We start from the raw sequence: 19,834 nt of genomic DNA, 5'->3' as shown, positions 1-19,834 counted from the left end.
TCAATACTGAAAAACATTGTAGAGGTGTACCATTAAATAATATATAGAAATTAAAAATAAGCTATATATTTCTTTTCTAATCTTGTTTCTCTTTCTTAGTTTGTGTCTCTTTTTCCAAATTAAGTTTAGTATCGGAAGTCATAATACTCGTTTTTGATTCAATTTGTACTTTTGTGGATGGATTGCGTTTTTTTTGCGTTTGAGTTGCAGTATTCTTCAAACTTGACTTCATTGTTTTAGCTGAATCTTTACTCGTGCTTGGAACATCTAACTCCGGTTGTTCGTTTGTAGATTCCTGTTTTCCTTCCTCACTTTGATTTTCCAGTTTTAAGGTTGTGTTTTCGTAAAGAACGTTAAGTCTGCTTTTTAATGCCCGTTTAAAATCCAACGCAATCTCTTCAGCTTGTTTTAAGTCAAGCAAAGGTCGTGTCTTGTCTCGATCGGGGAGCGCTAGACGAGAAGTTATTTTTTCCTGGCCATATTGTCGTACAATTTTCAGTAAGCTGCTGTCAGAATCGATTGAACTGACACTGCTGGATAAGCTTAAAAGTGGAGATGTTTCGGTTACATCAGCAACGATGTTATACAACAATTGCGTTATAAATGTATGTTCTCTGTTAACTTTGCTATAAATGTCATACATTTCTAGCTTCTTTCTTTCAACAGGAACTAGAGCCATTTCTGATTTCTTTGGAGAGGCATCGGAAAGATATAGCTGGTCACCAAAATCCGTTAGACTTGATTCGGACCCTAGAAGTCCCTTCGAAGTGAAGTGTTCCTTCTGGAAATGAACTTTCATGCTGTTTCTTGATGCTGATGTAGATACTGACATGCCCCATAGATCAGGAGAGATTGTTCGAATGTGCGTTTCATTCTTTTCCTGAGAAAAAGGAAAATATAAGAGTCTTAGTATAACTGCAGCTAACTCTAAACATCTATAAGGGTGTTTATGGAAACGTTTAAATAAATATACTAGAATAAACAAAATGGGTGAAGTTAACATTTCATACTTAAATTACATTAAATAAATAACATTTAATTTTTGAATAAAACACACCAGAAATCTATCAATGTTTCCGGTAAGTTCTGCTTTGACACGAACAAGTTGGAAATCGATGGCCAGAAGCACTCGAAATAGAGCTAGAAGTGCTGACAGCACCCAGCAAGCTGTATGTAGCCATGCAGAGAGGATGGTTAGATGGGTTGCCTGATAGACACCACGAATACGCCGCTCATATACCAGTGTTGCAACATTCACTGTATACGTGCATCTATAAGAAAAATAAAACTCCTTTACTGATTAAACTGTTGTATCATGCTTTTTTTGAAAACTATTCCTTACTTAAAAATACTATATGAAATGATATGCATGACTATTGGGTAGATTTAAGTTTCGATTGCCTAATCGAACCCAATACCAACCTAAATTTACCTAATTAGTGCTCCTGAGAATTTTATTTAAATTAAAATATAAAAAAAATATTAAAGTGATTTTTCTTCCTCTGTAATTTAAGAAATTTTGTTTATTTAATTCATTTAACTCCAAAGTTATGTTTTTTTAACTGTTAAAATCTTTTAGTGGAGATCGATCTTAGTAGTTACGTTGTCGGTTGGTTTAAAATTCATTTTGAGATATATTACTGCATCTGTTAATCAAATAACTTCCCATTCCCAGACTAAAATATTATAATTTCGAAGACCATCAACGTCTGCTGTTAATGCTGAATGCTTACGTTGTGCTGCCAGTAATTTCACTCAGCTTCATACAGAGATCATGTAAGCCATAGTGAGTGACGACAGAAGTATATATACAAAGAGAACTCATCGCTAATGAAAATACAAATATTGGGGGCAGGATCCTCCAGGGTCTCTGCAAACTGAACAAAAATAATATTTAAAATCTATATATAAAAATATTATATAAAACAACTTATGCTATAAAGTCTGAATTAAAATATAATATAATCAACCTTGCCTAAAGGGACTCCTTTTAATAATATTTTTTAATAATTAAATTTTAAGGTTAGTTATTAGATATATTTTTAGTTTATATATAATCAACATGAATATAGTAGTACAACATGATAAAAAAAACATGCGCTGAAAATCCCTATACCTAATGAAAAAACCGATTATTTCAGACACATCTGGCTACAAAATAAATATACACTTAAGTCTGCCTTATAACCCATCCGTCATTATCAAGTATTTGTGCTGGTGAAATAATAAATAAATAAACAACCTCTTTAGGTCTTGGCCTCAGATGTCTGAATCTATTTCATGATCATTTTTAAATATAATAGGCAAGTAGGTCACCCTCCAGTGCCTGACACATGTCCTCGACTTTTTGGGTCTAAGACGTGTCGATTTCCTCACGATGTTCTCCTTCACCGTTCAAGCAAATGTTATATGCGCACATAGAAAGTCCATTGGTGCACAGCCCGGGTTCAAACCTACGACCTCAGGTATGAGAGTCGCACGGTGAAGCCACTAGGCCAACACTGGTCTGTAAAATAATAGAAGCTATATTAATAACCCAGTAAGAACTCTGCTTCCCGCCGAACACATAAGGAACATAGTTGTCCAAACGAGGCCAAAAATTCCAGAGACCAAAGGCACATACGTCGGTAGGTAGCAAGCGCTTTTTTCTACCCATTGCGTACTTACAAAGTCCACAGGCAACACTGAAATAAACATTTATCATTGTTTTTACATAGTCACGCACATTTTCTGTAAATAAAGTGTTGAACTTTAGAATTGCGTTTAATATATTAAGATTACCCGACAAAAAAATAGTACAATTCAAATAAAATTTGTTCAAAGTTAATCATTTCGGAATAGTATTTATTTTGCCTGTTTTTAAAAGAATATTGCTCTGAAAAATGCAATAAATATAAGTTTGCCCAACTTGCTTAATAATATCAAAAATTTAATATTTTTTAATATACTTTGAAATCTATTTTTTTTTTATAAATCTAATTTCTTTGAAATAATTGGCTTATTGGAAAGTTCGACTGCAGATTATGATCGTTAAAATTTCGGGTAGGGTATATACGTATTTTTTGAGTTAACGAGTAATTTGTTATACATATATTGTAGCTTATTAACTTACTTTCTGCCTTCACTTTATCCTCTGGAATGAATTCATAAATAATGTTCTGGCGTAGTGACGTCAAAGACAAAAGTTTTGGAAACAAAACACACTTCTCGTCAAACAAATACATCAGCATGTGGAAACAAAAAGTGCAGAACGATCCAAACACAAACGCCAGGAAAAACAATAATAAATGAGCGCCTGTTAATAATAATAAAGTTTATTTGCGTCATATATATTGCAACGTTTTTTTATGTCAAACTATAGCCGCTGGTAAATCCGATAGTTGGCGTGGCGACGCATGCCGTTGCAAGACATCGTCTAGTCACGAGAGAATGGACCACAATAATCCCAACTTCGACTTTATAAATATATAAAATTGTGCTTAAAAACGGTACCTATAAAGAATAGATTGGAATATAAATTAATCGTAATGTTGAATCCATTGAGAGGCTTTGTAATTCGATTCTGTATATTTACAGTTACTTAGGCACGTTGATAGTAGTTTTCCGAACGCATGGCGTAGTTTTGTTCTTTCGCGAATTTTGTAAACGTTTTTGACATTCGTAAGCATGCCCTAAGACGCATCTAAATTGAATAAATGAATTTTATTTTTTTTATTTTTGATAAAGTATATATTAACAAAAATTAAAGTATTAAATATATTTGTGGGCATTAGTAGTTTAATTTTTGATTTCGACTTTAAGTCGTGGTTTCAATTAGATTTGTCTTAATAGTCAAACGGTCCTAAGATTTTGATTACTATAGCAAAAATGCTTTACATAAAGGCATACCTTTCCAAATACCATATACCTCCGTTTCGTTTCTCTCTATAAACTTAAATTCTTCATATAATGTTATTCGTTCCATTTTAATGTATATTTTATATCTAAGTTAAATTGAATACCTTAGTAATACATTTACCTAATAGGTTATTATAACGTGACAGGGACATCAGTCACCAAAAATTTAAAAAGGTTTTATACAAATATATGTGTAGACATAGACAATTCCGTCCCTCGCATTCTTTAAACAACCGCCTAATTTAAACCTAGTAACATAAAAAATGACGTATTTATTATTATTATTTGCATCATAATTCTTATAATCGGTTTAGAAAACAGGTGGTAAGTTAAATTAATACTCAATACTAGATTAGATTAGACAGTAAAACAATTTCTCTTAACCTAAGTAACGTATTAAAATTTTTGTCTAGCTATACATATTACATGAGTCAGTCAGATTTCGAGCATGTATGTTTTAGAATAACGCCGATTACGATTAAATAACGCCACTATACTCTGATTTTTAATTCTGTAGGATTCTGATAGCTATATTTTGACATGTCAGAGATTACAAACCTTCTGAGCCAGGCACATTTTTCAATTTCAATAGAAGTCTGAATATCTGAGTCTGCACATGGATTTTATTTTTTAGTAAATGTATCCATTTTATTCAGTGCGGTGTGCCAAAGTGAAAGTAGTTTTAGCGCGATTGATAATTCGTCCCTTTTCATCACACAGAGTAAAAACGCACATTTTACTAAGTAATTACAACTTAAAGATATTAGTAAAAAACTAATTTTTCGTACAAAGTGGTTTAACTGTTAATGATAGTAGACAAGAAGAAATTTGACAAGACGGGTGTTTGATTGGCTTTGTCAAAATTTGTGAAGCATCGAAGATTGATAAAAAACAACACAAGATTAAAGGATGTTATCTATATAAGTGGAGTAGGTTTTCAAGTAATGATGGTGATAAATCCCACCCGCATATCGGGTATCTTTAACCAGGCTCTTATTCTGAATATAATTTTCAACGATAGACAATAGACGTTCTGATATCTAAAAGCCGAGATTAAAAAAGACAGTATTAAGTTTTTTATTCTCCGCTCTTAGATATCGTATAAATAGATGAATCGCCTGTATTCTAAAGTTCTACTTATTTATTCTGTTTATTACCCATTCTGTTTCTCTTTATATAAATATATATAAGAACACTGCGTCTTCATGTTAAATTAATAAATAAATAAATATAGCCTTTATTGAAAATTTTGTAAGTTACATTTTATCTTATTCCTCCTTTATATACTACTTATACTTATTAACGAAATTTACTTAAGGTAAATGTAATTATTATCATATTCTATCATATTATTATTCATAGCTCAGTTATAATTTGTTTCCATTTTGTGTTGTGTAACTTAAAAAAATATAATTCCTGTATTTTTATCTAATAAGTTTCCTGTTTTCATTTTACTTCTACTTTTTTTACTAGTAGATTATACCAGGGTAATGTGTGTAATGTATATTTTCCTATATAGATGAACAACAGTAATGTGAAATCGCAATACCATCTAAAATAGGGTTAGTACTTAATAAATGCATAATCTCGACAACATATAGATTGTTACTCAATTGTTCTTGCGATTAGGTACCGTCTATCGATAACGTAATAAGCTGCGCCATCTCATAAACAATCTCGTATGACATTTGACAGGCTAGAATTACATCTGACAGGTTATCGTATATTCGTAACAATAACAAGTATGACGCTACGATGTCAACAGTTAATTCAGCAAGTGTATTAATTTTTTTTTGTGTCGTGAATTTTGGTTCTGCTCAAGTCAAATTTGATTTAAGTTCCGCTAATAGTGATGTGATTTGGACAGTTGAAAATGAAAACAAATGTAAGTTATGTTACTGGAGAAATTGTGCGTTCCATAAGCACGGGTTTGGTAATGAGAATTACTTCTGGCTGTTTTTATTGTAAAATCTACGACTCGTACAAATAACGACTAGTATTTTAGATAACATGAATGCGTAAGTAAATAAGAGCCGAGTCTAATTAACATAACAAGATATTTAAGAAGTTAGATTGGGTAAAATAACTTTCGAATTTGTTTGTGTGTAGAATATCATTTATTGCATTAATCTGAACCTTTTTGTATAATACACTTTACAAAATAATAATTTTTGTCGTCCATACAAGCTGTAGTAATATTGTTATGTTTTATTTAATAAGATGTCCAGTAAAATTACCTAATCATGCATGATTGTGACCTTAAAACATATGATTAACCGATGTCAAGGTCGAAATGCCAATGACCCCGAAATTTAGTTTCTATAAGTTTATTGTAGGGATGTGACCTCAAGTCGAAAAAATCGATTATTTAATAATCGATTCTTTTTGTTTCAAGATAAATCGATTTGTGAAAAATCGATTTTCGAGGAAATAATCGATTTTTGTAGACATTTCGATTTTTTCATACGTAAAATGCTTGTTCGATATATTATTCATCAGTATTGTTTAAAATTTGACTTAAAAAAATAAAATAAACTGATAAGGGTAAATAATGAATAAAATGACAAATGTTTTTAAACTAAAAAACACAATAATTTTATTCTTAAACTTTGAGTTTAAATAATAAAAAAAACTAAAATAAATAATTGCCACAAATGTTTAGTATCACTTAACATTTGACTAGAATCGAAGTAAAATTACTGATTAGTTTAAGTAGTAAACATAATGATAATTTTAAGTATCAAACTTAGAAAAAGAAAAAAAGTTTTCTTCAAGCTTTGAGTTTAAATAATAAAAAAACTAAAATAAATAATTGTCACAAATGTTTTGTATCACTAAACAATCGACTAGAATCAAAGTGAAATAAACCGATTAGTTTAAGTAGTAAATGAAACGATAATTGCTAGGTATAAACATTGAAAAAGAAAAGAAAGCTTTCTTCACACTTTAAATGAAATTAAATCAAAAAACTTAAGAAAATTATTGCCATAAGTCTTCAGTCAAAGAGTTTAAAAATAATAATTTTGGCAATCGCTTTCCTAAAATGCGGTTCCTAGTTTTTCTGACAATATTTCCCGCTTTCGAAAATAACCTTTCAGCTGGTGCCATAACTGAGAGGTGTTTCAGAGCCAAGGCAGTTAACCTTGGGAAAGTTCCTTCAGAGCTTCTCCATAAATCGAGAGGGTCCATTTTAAGATTTGATAATGGTGCCGCAATATATAAGTCTAATTCTGAATTTTTGGTCATTGACGTATGAGCAGCCATTATTTTTTGCTGGTGTACCTGCCATATATCTTGTCCGTCGTTACAAAAATCGATTTAAAATGCCTAATTCATATAATCGATTTATTAAAAATCGATTTTTACAATTAATAAAATCGATTACAAAAAATCGATCGTAAGAAAAAAATAATCGATTAAAATAAAAATCGATTATTTATTCACATCCCTAGTTTATTGTGTAACTAAAATTTTTTTCCTGTTTAACTTATGAAATTGTAAAAACCGTATGAGTCTGTATAAGTGATTCATTTAAACGGTTTTATATAAATGCTCAAAAAAATATTACACATAGTCGGAAAAACTAAAATTAGGTTTGCTTATTTTACTATAATAGTCACGAAATATGGTAATTACGTATTAACGCCACCGCTGCAAAAACGCAAAAAAGCGTGGAAAACCTAAACCTTTTTGGCTCCTAAAGTTCGTTTTATATTTAATCATAAATAATGTAGGTTTAATTGTAGGTTAACCCGAAATATATGTTATATAGTAATAGAGAGTAGTTATATGTCTTCCGTAATCCGCAATAGGTTCCTCTAACACTTATTTACTATATGATAAAGATGGCGCAGCTCCCGCTTATTAATGGGTCAAACCCATTAATATTTTTCGTGCTTGACATTTAGCATTTAGCATTTAGACAGCTTTATACTCCGGAAACTTTTGTTACAGCTATATCAATCCCCGCTACAGTTCCGGGAGGTATATACTCCGACCTGCAAAAAGAGGGTATTATCAGCGATATTCTACATGGATTCAACGATATCCTCACACGTTGGGTGGCTTACGATTCTTGGACCTACAAAAGCCGATTTCAAAGTATTTTTTTAAATATTTTTATTTTTCCTAAGTGAAAAATACCGCGAAGAACTTCATCAAAGAACAAAGAGTATTAAAAGGTTTCACTGCGTTTGGAAAAGCAAAAATATTCCATGCACACTTGTTTTTCCATGTGTTTTTTTTTTCATATGTGTACATTATGTTACCTATTGATTTGATTTTTGTCTGTTTGTTTGTGATTTTCGTAACAGAGAAGTAGTTATTTACATTTTTTATGTAACTGCATGAAGTTTCAATCTGAATAACATGAATATATACATGAGTGCTTCCTATAAAAAAAACATTAAGAACCCGCTTTCAGTCAGATAAACAGTCATTTTCTTTTTTAGTAAATTCGGAATTTTTGAATTATATTTCGTCCGATTTAATTCTTGAAGGCGTGGATACAATAAGTTTCTTAGAAGTGAACGGCATCCCCATTGGCCTTACAAACAACATGTTCGTAAAATATATTTTCGACATCAGACAATATATCAAGGTTTGTATTTTCGCAATGCTCATTAATAGTTGTAGTTAAATAATTGACGTATGGATTACCTTGATCTTAACATCTATCGCATGACTTTGACATAGTTAAGCTTATTATAAGTTTATAATCTGTGATAATGCAGACTTTTTTTAGTAGCACAAATATACACTATGTACCCCGCATTACGACTCCTTACGTTTTGATGACAGACGTGCTTAAAATTTATTTATGAATCTTCTTTTTGAGTATTTACCTCGTAATTAGCTACTTATATTAATTGTGATTGATTAGCTCTAACATATTTTATAATATTATTATTATTACTTTTTTAGATTTTAGAGTAGCTTAGTTTATTCTATCCATACTAGGGTTGCTTGGATGAAATGGCTAGTTAAGTAACTATTTTTTTATGTATATTCAGTAAATCTGATAATCGGCTACTATCTATCTTTCAAACCCCTAAGTGATAAGGTGTGTGTACCCCAAATTTTTTTTAAATTTTTTACACATTCTTTTATGATACAGCATACGAAAATAAATGCAATCCTTAATTTTCAACTACCCTATACAAACTACCTTTATTTTTTTATTTTTTCGTTAAGTATTTAAAAAAACAGAACAGTCTCTTGGGTAGCATAGCCAAATGTTCCATGTTGTGTACTAAAAGGTAGGCAGGTGGCTGGTGATCGATGTTTGCTGCCGCAGCTAACTATACTATAATATAAAAGGCTAAATCGGATCAGGGGCTCTTGTATGTATATTGTATACGTTTATATCAAGTAAATCTACTTTATGTTACAAAAATTTTAGGAAGGTGAAAACGAATTGGTTGTTAACTTTATATCACCAGTCGATGCAGCTAAAGAAAGGTCTAGGAAGCACTTTACAGCCCCTGAATGCGTTCCAGAGGAATATCATGGAGAATGTCACGCTAATCAACTAAGGAAGATGCAAGCATCGTTTAGTTGGGATTGGGGGCCAGCCTTTCCTTCTGTCGGCCTATGGTAAGAGTGACTTTCATAGGAATAAAACAGCAAGGGAAAATCTATCAAATCATAATAGTCTTAAAATCTTGTCCAGAATTCTTATCTGCGATGTGATATAATATCTAATCTTTTCTACAGTAAGTAGAACACCCAACGTAACTAATAGTAGGGCTAACTCAAGAAGCCCTGAGCGGCTCGATAACTATTATATTTCATTATTACGTTAAGAACACAACCTGCTTATCATTTTAGTTCGCTTTGCAAGAGAAATTCTTTGACTAATCGAATTATTAAAGTAGTTAGTTCGTAGAATTGTAAAAGTATAACGGAACGAAAAAGACAAAGAAAATAATAAAGAGTTTGGCTAGCGTCATGTCATCTATAACGAATATTGCTTGCTTATTCAGTGGCATGTAAAATGATATAAATTAAATTATAATGCCATTTTGTTTATGAATAATTATTTTTTAATTTATATAAAATTTTATATTAAAAACAAAAGACAACCAATATCTATGATGTATTTTTAAACCAGACGATCAACAAAACGATATATAGGCTACGCTCGAAAGTTACTTCTTAAGTCTTGGAAATATCAAATTGAAAGCAAAAAGTACAAAATAGGATTCACTTGAGGTTCTTGCTCGACCAGGGCAAGGCCCGATTACAATAACTGCTTTTCGAAATTACGTTATGAAAACCAGAACTATATAATCTGTACATAAACTACGCACGTATCGATAATTTTCAGGAAAAACATTTCTATTGAGTTTCACAACGGTGCGTCAATACGGAGCGTTACAACTCACACGCATAGAGATAAATCACATTGGTATCTCAGAATAATAGCTTCGTTGACTGGAACAAAAAATATCACAGGTTACTTGAGTGCGAAGTTGTCTGTAGATGCTAACCAGTCTCTTACAATAGGAAAGCATTTGAATATCTCGAGTGAGAAAGATGGAACAGACGTGGAGCTTAATATGACTATAAGTGCGGTAAGTAATAAGTAATGTAATAATAATATTCAGTGGCGTTAATCCTATGTGGATCTCGGCATTGAGAGGCTCCGTTTCTTGGATGAACCAATAAATTTGCCGTCTCTTTGAATAAAGACACGTGTCCTTACGAGGTCATTAACCTTACGTGTTACGATGCGTTCATAAAAACCCCATTGGTGCACTGGGTCGAACCTCCGACTTCAGAGATGACGGTCGCACGCTTAAGCCACTGGGCCAACTCTCCTTATGCAAAATCTTTTTATAAATTGAGACATAATCATTATGTTTCAAAATTTAGGATCCAAGACAAAAGACAATCTTATTATTACAACAATATAGTTAGCGCGAACATTTGTTTCTATTAGCATAACTGAACTTGAGGTAGGCTTTTGAATATGTAAAAGCTTTTGAATAAATGAGAAGCATTAACCTAGTTTATACAAGGTACTCGTTTCCATGAACTTTAATATACGAAATGAATATTGACATTTTATTTATAAATTATAACGGTGGGACCAAGTTGGTCTGTTAAGGTTATCGTGACTTATAAATGAGTTTGTTAGGATTTTAAGCGGTTAAGTACAATATTAAGACGGTTACATGTACAGTGTAAACTCCGTGTAACGTTCAATATAGCGATGCACTACCTAAAGAGTCTAAATCATTTGGTTTTGGTTGGTTTACCTTAATATCCTACGTAGAATGATCACTCTACATAGCATTACACTCACTCTCGTCTCAATAACGACAACAATTGAGTAATAAAGTACTTTTTAAATAGCTTTATTTTTTATATTATTTTTTTTAGTTATTATTGCAAAAGTACTTCCTTTATCACCAAGATGCCGCAATATCGCAACATATGAATTAAATAAGTAAAAACATACAACAAAATTACTGGTGCAGCAAAAGACGTTAGACAAATTTACCAGCCTATACACAATAGCATTCAAATAAGATTCTGTTTTATGTACCTACATAATAAGTTAATAACTAACATTAGTCTGAAATAAACTTTCTTTTTCTTATTCTAATTATTCTTTTCTCCAATTACCGACAACTCTCGCCATAAAATACACAATCCTTTCATTGTCGTTATATAGAGTTTACAGTGTACGTACGTTTATAATCTACAAAAGATCTTTTTGCTTGCGCAATATAGCACGTAAAATATAGCTAGTAAAGTTAATATTATTATTTTTTAACAGAATGTGGTCTCCCTATGGTGGCCCAATGGGTATGGGGAGCATCCTTTATATGACCTTAAAATAAGTCTGACAAACGAAGAAAATGAACTGTCCCAGAAGAAGTTAAAGATTGGTTTTCGCACAGTAGAACTTGTTGAATCGGACGCATCTACTGTCCTTGGTATATTCATTTTTATATTATTATGGCTAAGTAGGTAATACCACGCAATACCGATGTTTTTGTATGCAATTTCGATGTACTGACGTAAAATTACAATCGCTAAAGTAAATCTCAATATGAATGTCGTTATGGCAATTTTATTTTTAAGTTTTTAGTATGTTAAGATTTACATAACAATATATCGCACAAACAGTTTAAGTAATTTTAATCTCAAAATTATAATTTATTACATCCGCATTCACCGATATGTAATTGCCCATTAAAGTCATTATAACAGTTATGTGCGTTATGTGAGACGTTGAGTAAAATGTTTGTATGAAATATCCTAGCTATTTGGCGCGGAAGTGAGAGATTTTACTGATGAATTTAAAACGAACTACCATAGGCGGATTTGCCCTAAGCCCCAGTAGGTCTAGGGCGGCAAGATGGCAAGGGCGGCAAAACGTGCCAATTTTTTTTAATATTTGTAAAATGTATACAATTTTCGATGAAATATTTTGCCCTGAAATCTTGCAACAAACTCTTTCCTATAGACACTAGACAACCTAAACGCAGTTTAATCTAGTAAATGGTCCCTAAAGATATCTATATCGTAGTATATCATTTTATCTATATATATCATGTGTTAAATTTTTATGTACATTATTATATTTTATTAAATGTTTCTCCACATTGTCGTATTGGCATAGGCTGTAAAGAGAATGTGTGTATTTCTGAAATAAAATAAATAAATCATAGTATCTCATTTATAGGTGTTGAGAAAGAGGCGCATGGGCGGCTAGGTCTGCAAATCCGCCTCTGCGAACTAACTTTTTTATTTTATTATTTATTTCATTAATTATTTTAACAGGGAACACGACTGCGGGTCAAGGGCTCACATTCTTCTTCAAAGTGAATGGATATCCCATATTTATGAAAGGTTCCAACTGGATTCCGGCTCATATACTTCCCGAAGTGGGGACCGATGAAAAGACAGGTATTAATTTATATTACTTAAGTTTATAATATTGTTCCCATTTTATAGCAAGCGTGGTTCGTCAACCTTTCTAAGGTTTCGCAAAAAACAGGCAAATTAGTCAATATGCCTAGAGCTTTAAAATTATTATGATAAAAGTTATCGCCATTACAGTCTTTATGTAGCCGATCATAATTTTCATAGGAATAAGTGGTTACTACGTTAAGCTAATAGTATTGTAAACTAACGAAACATACTATACTATATTCTGAGTCAATGTTTTAGTTTGTCATGATATATGTTATGCACACCCTGCATCATATCGCACATCGACGTCGCTAGCACCAGCTCATAATATTGATATATTATGAGCTGTCGAATATTTCTTTAAATTTATTCATTTAGATATCATAATGTACACTTTTTATGACGTTCATAAGTGTACATTATGATACCTAAATGAATCATAAATACTTATTAAATGCTTCTTATTTTACATTTACTGACAGTTTGTCAATGGCGTAGAACGGACGAGAAGAACTGGCAATAAACTCCAGCTGCAACCATTACATTACACTAAAAAATATAAGAAACAAAGATTTCTCCTCCAAGCATAGATTCTCGTGCAAAACAACGCGCAAATACAGTCGAAATAACTTACATCACTGCATACACGAATTCAATTTTTCAATTCAAATTCAAGGTATTCACTGCAAATCGTAATTTTGCCAAAATAATGATTATTTAATCTTTCGTAATAGTTGACAATCTTCTTGAATCTGCACGCGATGCGCACATGGCAATGTTGAGAGTATGGGGTGGTGGAGTCTACGAGTCAGATTACTTCTACCAGCGATGTGACGAGCTCGGGATACTAATATGGCAAGACTTTCTCTTCGCCTGTGCCATGTATCCAACAGATAAAGAATTTTTGGAGTGAGTTTTATAATTTCTTGTTGCGTTTTCTTGTTTTTTCGTGTTTGTGTAACGCCATATTAAAGGTGTGAACAATCCTGGTTATTGATAAAGCATCTGTCGCTATTAGATAAATCGCAATCACTACTATCCAGAAAGAGACAAAGATTTTTTTTAAATTTGGATTTTTCACAAATTATATGGGTAAATAAAATATGCTCTCTTTATCAGGACTGTCAAATTAGAAATCGAACAAAATGTCCAACGCCTTCAACACCACGCCTCAATAGCTGTATGGGCCGGCAACAACGAAAATGAAGTAGCTCTCAGAGGGAATTGGTACAAAACTCAGCCAGAATTCGACAGGTATAAGGAAGAGTACATCAAACTCTACGTAGAAATTATAAAGCCTATAGTTGAGATGCTGGATCCTGATCGACGATACCTAGTGTCAAGCCCATCAAATGGCAGACAGTCCGAAGAAGATGGATATATAGCTTTGAATCCGTATGACCCACATTATGGTGATACGCATTACTATAATTATATAGCAGATAATTGGGATTCCAATATCTATCCTCAAACAAGATTCGCTTCGGAATACGGCTTCCAGTCCTTTCCATCGCTAAAAACAATGACAGACGCGACGAATAGAACTGACGACTTTGCTTTAGACAGTGAATATTCCAAACATAGGCAGCACAGTCCAAATGGAAATGATAACATTGAAATGCAACTCACCAAACATTTGAAGTTAGATACAAATGATAGCAAATATTTTGAGAAGTTTGTTTTTTACAGTCAGGTATGTTTGAAAAAATTAATGAGACATATCACTACGAATACTATCTGAGTATGATTTTATTTTCCTTTACATTTGATGAAATTTGCTAAACGATCTCGAAACCCGTTTTTCAGACCAAGATTCAGAAAAGAGACTGACTCCAGTGTGTCAGAATCCATTACGTATTAGACCCCAATTGTCTGTGATCAGGTTTATTTATTCCACCAAGTAATCTAGAGGAAGTCTTTTATAAAAAAATATAGCGCTAAGAGCGTTTATGAGATTCAATTACTAGAATAATGAGTGAATCAATAATAAAGAGTAATATAATATATCAATCAATAATAGAGAGTAAATAAAGAGAGAAATGAAATCGTTTATTTGCTAAGATAGTGGTACAATTAAATAGATTATACATAAAAGATTGCACAATATAGGCATGCAAATAAATTATTAAATAAAACATTATTATAATGGTTAAGTTGATATGAGAATTAAAAAAATACTAACACTTTTAGATAAGTCAAGCAATGTCAATGAAGGCGGAAACAGAGTTCTATCGTCAAAGTCAAGCTGACTGGTACACAATGGGAGCGTTGTATTGGCAACTTAATGACGTATGGCAAGCACCTTCTTGGTCAGGAATTGGTAAGATTTTTGAACTTATACTCTTTTGGCGCGATGGAGAAAAATGATGTGAGTGAATTTTTACGATGCGTACGCACACCAACACATCGTAAAGTTAAAGTAAAGTGAAATTAATTCGACATCGTAAAGTTAGGTCTAGGTGGCATGGAACCACCTATTGTACATAATTACTACAATATACAAGTTGTATATTGTAGTAATTTTATATTTAGAACTCGTGTTTCATAATTGTACAATTAAACAGTGTGAATAAACATTATTTTGATATTTTTAAATCAATTTCAAATACGACGGTGATAGTAATTATTAATCATTTATTTATTGAAATAAAATCTTTTTTTACAAATTGTGTTTAATAAGATTTATGTACTTTAATTAATAATTGATTGAAGGAATTTCGTTTTAATGACTACAACATAATCATTGATTTTTTAGACTTGGTTGCATTGCACCTTATAATGTTAATTTCAGAATATGGCGGTAAATGGAAAATGTTGCACTTCTTCGCAAAGCGGTTTTTCGCACCAGTTTTGGTTTCACCTCGACTAACATTATCTGGCGATGTCGACGTGTATCTAATCAATGATAAATTTGTCCCACTAACTGATGCGGAGATTATTGTACATGTGTTTAACTGGACTAGTTTAACGCCCATATTTAATCAAACTTACCCTGCAAATGCAAAGCCTTTGTCTAGCTCAAAACAGACAAGATTGAACGTATGGAATAACCATAGCAAGGACGAGGTTTTTTTAAGATTCTCGCTTAAATATAATGGAGCTTTGTGGTCTCCACAAAATTACGTTTTTCCGATACCATTGAAAAATGTTAAAGGTTTAAAAACACCTAGTATAAAGGTAAGTTCAGGAAATCAAAGGTGTAAGCGATAGGTGTTACCACACCAATCGATCGATTCTTAATCGATGTCATCGATCGACGTTGGTAGGTTGGTAGTTTTAATTAATCGACGGATACCAGTCGACTAACCAATCGATCATTGCCAGTCGATGGCATCGGTCGATGTAGATATTTCATCAGTTTCTTTCAAAATGTATTCACAAGACGACGCGTTGTTGTTAGCCAGTACGATTTTGCTCGTACTATTATTACGGAGACAAACGCATAACACTCTAAGATGCGACCGTTTTTTTAAGCCAAAGATCGTACATTTTGTAAATTAAATTTTATTCAAGTCTACCACCGATCGATAAACGATCGATTGGTCTGGTAGAAACTATCGATTGACGTCGACTAATCCATTGTTCCATCGATCGATGGCATCTATCGACTATCGATCGATTGGTGTGGTAACATTCATCAATTTAATATAAATCTCCATTTCGCTTTACAAGTATTTTTCAATGGTCCTGAAAACATTTTTACAGATAAAACTGAAGACACCGACCGTCCAAGAAGCAGATGAAACAAAATTCATAATCAATATAGAAACAGATAGTGTGGTCTTGTTTCTATGGTTGGAGTCAGAAGTGGAAGGCCGATTTAGTGACAATGGTTTAATTTTGACGGAACCCATAACCAATATATACTTTACCACCATAAACAATATTAACAAAAATGTGATACAGCGGGGGATATCGTATCAATACTATATGCATTAAGAAATCATGTAAAAGTTATATTTTATATAAACTATATTAATAAATTATGTTATGCAATCATTTTGTTATTTTTACATAGCTAAATTTGCCGTTATAGAACGCTTTTAAACATACGATGTACAAAACGATAACTTATATCATTGAAAACAAGCGCCATCTTTCGGAAAATTATTTCCTGAGTGTAACTAAATTTTGCCAGAGTTTTGCATTTTTTAAATGATTCATTTTCCTAGAGAAAGAGGCGCTGTGAACCGCCACATCATCATTTAGTTATGATGGAGCTCAGTGCATCTTCTTCTCCAAGGCACAGCTAAGCTTCAGGGTACTTACATTTCAGTTTTCATATATCAATGAACGTTTTATTTGTTTTCCTAATGAATATCCGTGTCGCTGACAAAGGACTGAAATTAGGACCAATTTGATGAAACTAAAGGAAGCTATTGTAATAAAACACAATTCTAAAGCAAAACAATATATTGCTGATTACGCGTGCTTAATACAAACTTATTCGCAATATAACCTTAACGTAAACATTGGACGACTTTTTCTTGAACTGGTAAGGGCTTAATGATTTCGTATATATCTATTTCATATTAAATCAACGGATTGAGATGTCAATTACACATAATATACGTTATTAATACTTCGGCATTGAACTTGCAAAAATAAACTATAGATAATGATAATAAAAAATGTAGATTTTTTATAATTGACAGCGCGCGAAGTCACCCTTATTCTATTATCTGTGGTATACGATGGAATTTGATACATTCTCAATACGTTGATATAATACATTTATTATACAATTACTTTTATATATTAATTTGTTTAATAATATGAATACAAAGTATTTTGTATTCCAAATCGTAATTATATTGACATAGTGGAAGTAAGAAGAAATTGTTGAGTATTTATATGAATATATGACATACATGTTTCGATACTTTTATACAGTAATAATCATAACCTACATAAAAAATCTCAAGGGCCCTTACCTACAGGCAAATAAATAGTGCAGAAATGGCACTAACATAACTGAAATACATAATTAGAACCAATCCAACAGCCATTTAATGATACATAAATAGCGATAATAAAAGCCGAGACATACAATTTTAGCTGAGATTTTTATAAAAAAAGCGCCATCTTGTGTCGCGAAAAGATAATCAGCCGTACTTCAGTTGTTCAATAACATTAATATGATTTCACTTCAGAACCAATCACAAATAGTACAGATCTTTGATCCAGTCGTTAACTAATTATACAAATTAGATAGTTAACTAGTTAGTTAGTTAACGATAAGTCGAGTACGGTTGAATAGTTTTATAAAAAGCGCAATAATAAGACAGTGAAAATGTTAAACAGTATAAAACAATGGACTATATATATAACTGTTAATAAAAGGCTAAGCCTTATTTAGATCTAAATATCACTTGTTATAAATGAATTAAATACACTAACGATTAAGCATTATCATTATACATATATTATAATCAATTATTACTAAACTGGTCATATTTGGTTTTTCTAACAAGATTAAGCTTTTCGTATGTTAATACTGGTACACGGCACTAGTAAAATAAATTAGCTTTAACAAGAAGAATCTAGATTGTGTATATATTATACTCCAATATGCTGTCTGTCTAATTATCTTGGCCTGTGTAATAATTTCCCTCAAATAACAATTTTCATAGACACTGTTAAAACTCGCGCCATAGACACAGATACTCTTCATTTAGTCGAGCTTCAGACCGTTTCGGTATAAGGGATTTTATTAAAGGCATTATTTAAATTACAAAAAATAAAATTTCCAAATCAATATCAGTTGCCATGACGACGCTGAGTCACTAAGCCTTTATGGAGGGAAACGTGTTAAATGTGGATAAGGAAATAACTACATATACATAAAAATATAAATTATATAAAATAAAAACTGAGAAATAAATTTAGTAGGATTGTGCGTGACTAGGAATTAATATCAGTCATAGAATAGTTTTTACGCTTGCAGAAGTCGATATGGTAGTTCGGTTCCTAATATCAGTAAGATCAAATCATAATTTCGGCTTTCCAATATGTCAAAGTTCAAATAGAAAAAATGATTTGACAGCTCTCGAAGGCTCAATTAAGTTTCACGTATATAAGTGTTATTATTTCATCACAAAATATATATTAAGTATATTATTTTTAACAAAAACCCTGTTTGTTTTGTGATACTTTGGGTTTTTTTTTTGGCGATATTTTAATATAAAACGATACTTTTCAAATTTCGCGCCTTAAAAATAATGTAAACGCGCATCTTGTTTAATCTAGGTCGTTGCAAACGAGGCACAGAGTATATACTTAGTCTGGCCATAAATACTGATACAGTTAAAAATAAACAAAATGTTACATTTTAATTTGGAATCTGTTATTTTTATATGATTGTCCATTAAGTTTTCTCATTTTGGCGCCAATACTTTGTAGAATATTTTGCTATATTAAAATGCAGTGGGGTGATGAAGAGAACCGAATCGCTGTGATTGCATTACCAAAGTAAGTATAAAGCTAAATGCACATTTTAAAACTCTCCATACGCTTGGTATTTGTAAAATATTTGAGTACTGAGTAATTAATAGGTACAATGAGACCTCCTCTATTTGTGACAGAAAAATATCTGGCCTTCCACGTAGTCTTCTTAAGAAAAAGGTGGTCAAAGCAGTAAGGGAAAGAATTCGGAGAAATCCTGTCCGAAAGCAAAAGATTTTATCTCGGGAGACAAAGATAGCACCTAGAACCATGTTGCGTTTTTTAAAAGATGACTAAGGACTTGTAGCCTATAAGAGACGTTCTGGTCATTTCTTAAATGATAATTTAAAAAAGAATAGGGTGATAAATCGAAAAAATTACTGAAGCGGTACGCAAAGAGTGGTCACAGAAAAATTTTGTTTACGGATGAGAATTTTTTTACAATCGAGCAACATTTTAACAAACAAAATGACTGTATTTGTGCTCAAAGCTCTAAGGAAGCTTCCCAATAAGTCGCCAGTGTGCAACGTGGGAACTATCCGACTTCAGTGATGGTTTAGTGGGG

At 32.0% G+C, this 19,834-nt stretch overlaps 2 protein-coding genes across 2 annotated transcripts; one reads left to right on the top strand and one right to left on the bottom strand.

The window, feature by feature from the left end:
- Positions 1-76: 76 nt before the first annotated feature.
- LOC110994310 lies at positions 77-3,372 on the bottom strand. The gene is made up of 5 exons (XM_022260863.2): positions 3,113-3,372; positions 2,537-2,684; positions 1,734-1,877; positions 1,058-1,271; positions 77-880 (listed from the first exon to the last, which is right to left on the bottom strand). Exons 1-5 carry the CDS (start codon positions 3,228-3,230, stop codon positions 77-79), a joined length of 1,428 nt encoding a protein of 475 aa, XP_022116555.2. The 5' UTR covers positions 3,231-3,372.
- A 2,231-nt stretch (positions 3,373-5,603) lies between these two features.
- LOC110994283 (beta-mannosidase) lies at positions 5,604-16,824 on the top strand. Its single transcript, XM_022260828.2, has 12 exons — positions 5,604-5,782; positions 7,852-7,998; positions 8,349-8,497; positions 9,299-9,492; positions 10,226-10,472; positions 11,684-11,843; positions 12,694-12,819; positions 13,560-13,734; positions 13,945-14,518; positions 15,016-15,145; positions 15,617-16,002; positions 16,531-16,824. Exons 1-12 carry the CDS (start codon positions 5,653-5,655, stop codon positions 16,762-16,764), a joined length of 2,652 nt encoding a protein of 883 aa, XP_022116520.2. The 5' UTR covers positions 5,604-5,652; the 3' UTR covers positions 16,765-16,824.
- Positions 16,825-19,834: the final 3,010 nt, after the last annotated feature.

Source organism: Pieris rapae, chromosome 11 (genome assembly GCF_905147795.1).
Source record: "Pieris rapae chromosome 11, ilPieRapa1.1, whole genome shotgun sequence".
Lineage (NCBI taxonomy): Eukaryota > Metazoa > Arthropoda > Insecta > Lepidoptera > Pieridae > Pieris > Pieris rapae.
This window is presented reverse-complemented; position numbering and strand designations above follow the sequence as displayed.